Source organism: Pecten maximus, chromosome 18, assembly GCF_902652985.1.
Source record: "Pecten maximus chromosome 18, xPecMax1.1, whole genome shotgun sequence".
In the NCBI taxonomy this organism is placed as follows: domain Eukaryota; kingdom Metazoa; phylum Mollusca; class Bivalvia; order Pectinida; family Pectinidae; genus Pecten; species Pecten maximus.
The window spans coordinates 8,367,282-8,375,631 of NC_047032.1; the positions used below are offsets into that span (position 1 = coordinate 8,367,282).

At 36.6% G+C, this 8,350-nt stretch overlaps 1 protein-coding gene across 1 annotated transcript in view; it reads right to left on the reverse strand.

Annotated features, from left to right (window-relative positions):
* Positions 1 to 315: 315 nt before the first annotated feature.
* Positions 316 to 8,350, reverse strand: part of LOC117316511 (solute carrier family 25 member 51-like) — a 10,725-nt gene continuing 2,690 nt past the window's right edge. The window contains exon 2 of the mRNA XM_033871129.1: positions 316 to 3,400. Coding sequence (XP_033727020.1) covers positions 2,391 to 3,326 — 936 coding nt within the window. The 5' untranslated portion in view covers positions 3,327 to 3,400 and the 3' untranslated portion in view covers positions 316 to 2,390. The remainder of the gene's footprint in view (positions 3,401 to 8,350) is intronic.

An 8,350-nucleotide genomic window follows, 5' to 3' on the forward strand; every position in this document is an offset into this window, starting at 1 on the left:
ATTAATTAAATTTAAATCACTGCCTCCGCTAGGGATCGAACCCGGGACCACTGGCTTACTAGTCTTACGCTCAACCGATCGAGCTAAAGAGAAGATCTCTCTAGCCAAGCGGTATATTGCGGCTAGTATTTACCAGGGTTACATACTCCCCCTCCAGGAAAGAACTCATCCTCGAGTTTCCAGGGGTAACAGCAATGCTTTCGCAAGCAGCGATGAGTATCATTCCCGAGTCCCTACATGGGCGCCAATGTAACAGATTGCAGGATTAATTAAATTTAAATCACTGCCTCCGCTAGGGATCGAACCCGGGACCCCTGGCTTACTAGTCTTACGCTCAACCGATCGAGCTAAAGAGAAGATCTCTCTAGCCAAGCGGTATATTGCGGCTAGTATTTACCAGGGTTACATATATATCATCGTGATTCATCAATGACCAGGTCGGGCAACTAGAGTTCTATATGTTCAACTACTTCGTGTAAAACCATAGAGATTCATAGAGTAGTTTTAACTTGAATCAACAAAGACAGTTTACTATATTACGATACCATACACTCAAATTTAACATTGAAAATTGACACTATGGGTTTTGAGTGATGAACTCTATAGAAATATATAATGGAGGAACTACCCGTTTAAAATTAAGCTATAATTTATAAGTTCTGAAAATATTCCCTATACATGTAAATATATATCAAATCAATAAAAATCAATAATCAGCATAACAAGTTACAATATATTAAATAATGCCAATCTTTGCTTGGAGGTCATACTAGAATTTAAACATACAAATGTACACAGTGGATGAGGCACTTACATATGACAGACCCACTAGTACTGTAGTTATAGTGATTTTATGACAAATATCTCATACCTTTCTACAAAATTAAAAAAAAAAAAAAAAAAAAACTTCATGTACAGTATACATTCTTTTTGTTTCTACATGTTGTATCCTGCCATGTACCATTTCACGGCAACCACTGGCCCTCAAGCTACATGTATAGCTACCGATACCATCATATAGAATTGAACTAGGGGAAGTAACTCTTGTTTATCAGAATGCCTACTACTGCACCTAAAAAGCCAATATATTTAAGTGATTTATCACATAAAAAACATCACCTTATAATCTTAAGCAGTCTGTATATCTAACCGCTTGGTCAATTCAACAAATCTGCACCTATTAACATTAATTTCTATGGCTTCACGAACTTGCTGTTCATGTTGCCATAAACCTGCAATATATAGCTCACAGAGGACTTATATATAATTAATAGCACTTTCGATAAATAATTAACTACGTTTTTAATATGGATTTTTTCATAGTTCAGGGGGCAGTGATATTGTTGAATTTTAAACAGTTATGTAGCTTTTCCAATCACATTCAGATGTTATTTGGTTATATAACTTATCACATTAAATCATAACTTACCTTACTACATTATTATGTACATATCTATCCTCTATGTTTCAATCATACTATGGGATAGACATACCTATAAATTCAGGTCTTTTCAAGGCATTCAAACCTATTTCAAAGACTTACATGATGAAGCACTAAATTTGAAGACTCTTTAGGTATGAGCTTGCACCAAGTACATTGTACTGTATTCGACCTAAAGATTGCAGCAGTCCCTATCAGCACAACCCCATCTTTTTCAGAAAAAAGATATTATCTGATAATGGTGTCCTTTTAGAAACATTTATTTAAAATCCCTTACCTCAATGATCTATTAGCATAATTATTCAGATAAAAAAGTATTATTTTCCTCACACAGATTTCATACTGAAGCATTTTTCTGTGCATTCTTTTATAAAGTACACTCCTTTTATGTTTTTCTATGCATAGTGTGCTTACAGTATTAATTAGGTCAAATACAGCACTATATATATATATATATATATAAATGAACCTTATACAGTACTATGCATCAATTTGAGATGCTCTGTTTACATTGTAAGGATCACAAACATTGTATCCATAATACCAATCCAACACATTGTTTACATTGTACCAATATCACACAATGTTTGCATTTTATCAATCAGAGGCATTGTTTACATTATACCAATTCAATCTCGCTGTCACACATTGTCTACATTGTATCAATCAAACATCAGTTACATTTATCAATCTGACACACATTGTTTATATCTTAGACACTTAAGCTAGGTAATTACTGTAATTCATTAAAGATTTCTTTTTTTTTAAATGCAGAGTCATAATTTCACATGTGCATGTATACATATATATATATGCATAAATCTGCCATAATTCTTACGTACGCTGAAAATATTTTCATTATTTTTACTTGTATGATCATATATTAATTTCTTTGATTAATTTTTCATAAATGAGTATTTCATCTTCAACATGTCTGCTATTCTGAACTCTAGGATTCTTCATCATGTACAGATTTGTTAAATAAGTGTTTCATCAAAAGTTCATACACTGCGTTGTTGATCCCCCAGGTGAGGAAAGACCGGGTGTAATTAACATGTACTCCACGGAAGAGCTTACGGACACTATAGTCGCGCTCTTTAAGAACAACGAAAAACATTTCCCAAAATCCACAGAACCGACCTCCTAGATTTGACTGTACTCGGACCTTGACGACGTTGATGGGATAGCAAGCAGTACTGATTGCTGCACCAAGAAAAGCACCACTGAAAAAGTTTACAGCGAATTGTCCGTACTCAGAGCTGGCCTGTGAATGAGCCTCCATGAGGTAATCTCTCACCAGGAAAAAGGCAATATTGCTGGAGCAATTCCTGTACAGAATTGCTGACTGGCCTCGGTAAAATTCCTTTAATCCTAAAACCCTTACCTCCTTAAAGGCATGTATTGTATTATTGAACCTACTGTAATAATTTCTGTCCTGCATGAGAACCTGAACACGTTCAAAAGGTGTTAAAACGGATTCAAAAACACCTGCCATGATAGCTGCAGATGTGCGATTGACAGGTGTCCATAGATTTGGAAACTCCTGCTTCAAAGTTCTCTGTATCTTGTAATAGGAGCCAAACATGAGGGACATAGATGTAGTTTTCTGAAGAAGAGGCGGCAGAAATCCTCGGTAAAGGTTTCGAAGTCCTTCTTTCTTTAGTTGTCCAAGGGCCCGCAATGTACGAACACCATAAAGCTGCTGGCGAAACATGACTTTGTTGATAGGAAATGTTGTGGTTATATTGAAGAGGGCAGCTCCTCCACCACAGACAAATTCGCTATGGTCATGTAAAACCTGGGAAAGGGCAAAGACATACGGGCCTTTCATCTTCCCTCTATCAAGTTCAGCAGATCCTGCATTACCAGTACCAATATGTTTCATGTTATTTCTGATCCAAAAAACAGCACACCACCAGACAGCTCCTTCCCAACCATCACCAAAAAGTGTAAATATTCCTACAACAAAGAAAATTCAAATATTTTGAATTATAAAATGATAAAACCTGAACTAATCTCACAATGGCCAACTTATAACCTCATCTGCTGCTAATGAGGTTATTTGTAGAATAATGAACTTTGTATTCTTAACACAGGGCAGAAACATGTATAACAATCCCTAATACGTGTTTCTGCACAGGGTATGTTTAACTAGGTCAATTTAGATGTCTTAAACGGGAAGGTAAACTCTACCTCTTATATATTACGCACATCTACAATGATTATTGATGGTAAATTAAGTTGAAAACCCATTGCATTTAAATGACAGGTACTAATTGTAATGGGAAACCATTAAAGAAGTTGCCAAAACGTATCCCATACTCCCAAAGATGCAAATGTGGTCTCTATGGCAACAAAACCCATGTTATTGAATTTGCAGTACCTAAAACCCCAATAAACCAAGTTTCATCGAAATCAAACAATAACTAAATTTTGACCAATCAGAAGCTTCCATGTGGTTACTTTGGCAGCCAACCCTTTATAGTCATGGTCAATATTTTTATTTGTCTGCTTGTGACAGTGTGGGATATCGCAAGAACTCTTGCATCGCAATATAATGTGATACACAACTGGATCCTCATATACTGTGATACGTATAAAGGTATCACAATATTTCAGTCAGAAGAATTGCAAGTCTTTTTCTTCAAGTAAATCAATAATGAGGGAAAACAAATGTTATCATGGCTAAACAAACCTGATTTATTTAATTATGCTTGCCATTTTGAAAATGCTACTACCGGTATATGTATGTACTCGAGCAGTCTCCATGAACCAGATGCTTGATTGACATGCTTGTGGTCAGGAATGCATTATGTTTATATATATTTATTTTCTCAAAAACAATAAATATAGAAGTGAATGGTAGTATTATTTGATATAAATACATAATGCTAAGAAAACAAAAATTCAAAAGCAGTTAATAAAATATTTTCAAAATTCACATTATAAAACAAAGTTTTAACAGACACATACAAAGATTCCCGATTTGGTTTGTTTGTTTGTTTTTTAAGAAAAACCACCGGCCTACGGTCAGTACCTGGCAACAGCCCCACGTAGGTTTCGAACTCGCAACCCAGTGGTGGAGGGCTAGTGATAAAGTGTCGGTACACCTTAACCACTCGGCCACCGCGGCAAAGATTCCCGAGTGACCCAGAAAGTACCTATTTGTCAAAATTGTACTGTGATACCTATCTTTTTCAAATAGAATCTTGATATACCGGTATACTGATAATGCGGTACACCACTAGTAGAACTTATGCTGAAAGATGATCGCCAAGTCCGATGGGTATCATAAAATCATAGCATTTTGATAAACAGGATCCAAAATTTTTTTCTCAGGTGAAGAAAACCATGCTTTTTATAAATTCAAAAGGAGATTATATTTTTTACTAAATTATTTCAGATTCTAAAACAAAGAGTCATTATTTTCAACTGCATATTTCTATTTATTTTCAACGGCATATTTTTATTTAAAGGGACATTCCTTCGTTTAATAAAGTGTATGTCGCCAAAATGAAACTTAATGGGAAATGTTTATTTTTCCCAAGTAGTAAAAGTTTTATATTAATATGACAGTTTTACTCTCAAGGGAAACAAAAGTGCTTCAAGTATTAAATCATAAAAATTCTCAATTCAACCATCACTAATTACCGCAAAGGACAGACTATATTTGTGTACGAAACGTCATTTTTCTGTACTTTCATACTGGTAGGTACAAAAACTCATATAATCCTCATTCAGGCATAGATTTTATCAATAGAAATTTTGCAAGTTTCTGATGTCTGAACGAAGGAATGACCCATTAACACAAAAACCTACTTTTCATATTTGTACTATTACCACCCTCCAAAGTTTTGAGATTCTAATCAATATTCATTTGCATCCTGACAGAAGAAATTCCATATAGTGCTCTGCTGCTAAATTGTGTCAGAAACTTTCAGTCTTATATGCGATAAAATCATTTTAGGGTTTCATTTTTTTTTTATATTTGTGTTAATAAAAAGTACATTTGTATTTCTTTCAGCATTATGAAAGACACAATGTATTATACATATGATGTCAGGAGTTTAGTGTCAGAGATGATGCATCGATCTTTCAAGAATGGAACTAATTGGGGTAAAACATGCAACATTTGTGTAAACCAAAACAATTAAATACACATGTATCCAAAAATCCATTTACCAATTGATATAAATAATGAATAATAATCATTAACTTACTTTCAAAATACACAATATATATTTACCTGAATACATAGTCAATGGTCATGGGCAAAGGGAGGTAATTCAAAATCTATTTTAGAAATGCTGTCAACAACTTTGTCAATTTTCATTTCTAAATGGAAAATCAGACAATTGAAAATGTTTAGAAAATGTTGTGGTTGTGTTATGATAAACATTTAATACTTCGACAAAGTTACATGATCAGTATTTAATAGTAACATCACAAGAAAGATTATGAGGTTGTCCAAACCATGTCTATCAGCAAAACATTGTCTATGAAAAAGAACTCATGTTTGAGAAAATATATAATGCATGAATAGTAATCAAAATTTTGTATGTAATTATGAATAACTAAATGTATATAATAATATATATAATTAATGCTTTCCCCTGGCATATAGCTACCAACACACAGAGAGTGGAATACCAGCACAAGAGGCATATATTTCATTTATCCTGCAACTGCGCCACTGCATTGTTGGAATACACCCACCATATTCATTTTGGCTGTATATAACGGCAGTGACGGAAAACAGCTGTTTTTTGGAATCTTAGCATGTGCGTCGATTCGATTAGCCTACTTCCAAGTAAATCAACGTTTAAAAGGCGAACATATTTGGATTATTGTTGATACCATTTCACTTCAAAATGATTATTTTTGATGACTGCACAGTTGCAGGATAAACAAAACACATGGTCAGTGTTTTAAAATATAAGCTGTATTTTTGGCTGATCAGGACAGAAAGACAAAAGTGGCCCGCCAAGACTCGCCACTTTTGTCTTTCTTTACCCTTGCCAAAATACAGCTTATATTTTAAGACACTTACCATGTATTCTCTATATATGTCCCATTATGTTCGTAGCTCTGACAATGCATACTGCCAGGTACCAGTCAGTGTAAATTTATTGGCAATACCTCTAAGTCAATAATACAAGAGGCCCAGAGGGCCTGTATCGCTCACCTGGATTTCATGAGATATGAAACAAGAATGATGATTAAGTATATTGTCACTGGTATTGCTATGTCAATATATCATAGGCATTTTATATGGGTACGTGAGGTTTTTATGCCAAAAATGCATTAATCCATGAAATGAAATTGACTTTTGGCGCAACCCCTGATGCTACAACACAAATGTGAGCGATATCCATTGCTTAGTTTCAGAAAAGAAGTTGTTTAAACCAATTGACCCCGCCCTCTGCACCCTGGGGTCAGTTCCTTCCGTTATAAAATTTTGAATCCCTAACCAAAAGGATGCTACCAGTCAAATATGAGCTGTTTCATAGAAGTTGTTCATATCAATTTAGCCAAATTGACCCTTTTTGGGCCCACCCCTAAGTCCCCTGGGGGGGGGGGGGGGGGGGGGGGTCAACCCCAAAATTTGTACAATTTTGAATCCCCACCCCATGACCATGCTACCATACAAATGTGAGTGATATATCCATTGCTTAGTTTCAGAGGAGAAGTTGTTTATATCAATTCTGCCAAAATGACCCCTTTTGGCCCCGCCTCCTAGCTCCCCGGGGGTCAGCTCTGTCATTTATACAGTTTTGAATCCCTACCCCGGGGGTTGAAGCAGGCAAATATGAGCGATATCCATAGCTTAGTTTCAGAGAAGAAGTTGTTTATATCAATTTAGCCAAATTGACCCCTTTTGGCCCCGCCCCTCAGGCCCCAGGTAGGTCGGCCCCACCATTTGTACAATTTTGAATCCTGGCCCCAAAGGGATGCTCACAGTCAAATACGAGCAATATCTATTGCTTGATTTCAGAGGAGAAGTTGTTCATATCAATATAGCCAAATTGACCCTTCTTGGCCCCGCCCCTCAGGCCCCCGTGGGGTCAGCCTTACCATTTGTACAATTTTGAATCCCCACCCCATACTGATGCTACCAGGCAAATATGAGCAATATCCATTGCTCGGTTTCAGAGGAGAAGTCGTTTATATCAATATAGCCCAATTGACCACATTTGGCCCCGCCCCTCAGGCCCCCGTGGGGTCAGCCTCACCATTTGTACAATTTTGAATCCCCATCTCATAGTGATGCTACCAGGAAAATATGAGCAATATCCATTGCTTGGTTTCAGAGAAGTCGTTGATATAAATATAGGTATATTGACCCATTTTGGCCCCGCCCTCAGGCCCCCAGGGGGTCAGCCCCACCATTTGTACAATTTTGAATCCTCACCCCATAGTGATGCTACCAGGCAAATAGGAGCGATATCCTTTGCTTGGTTTCAGAGAAGAAGTCGTTTATATTAATATAGCCAAATTGACCCCTTTTGGCCCCGCCCCTCAGACCCCTGGGGGGTCAGCCCCACCATTTGTACAATTTTGAGTCCACACCCCATAGGGATGCTTCTGACAAAATTTCGTCAAATTCTGATCAGTGGTTATGAAGAAGAAGTCAATTGTTGACGGACGGACGGACGACAGACGACGGACGGACGGACGACGGACGCAACGGTATGGCATAAGCTCACCTTGGTCCTTTGGACCAGGTGAGCTAACAAGGCCAGTTACCAGCACACTTTGTCAGATATCTATGACTAAGAATGACTTACAAGTGCCCTTTTAGTACATATTGAAACAGGAAAGCAGATTGTTCCCTAACCTCAGCTTGCTAGACGTTTTACTAAATAAAGTTTTACTGCATAAACTCAAGAATTGGTTTAAACTATACAT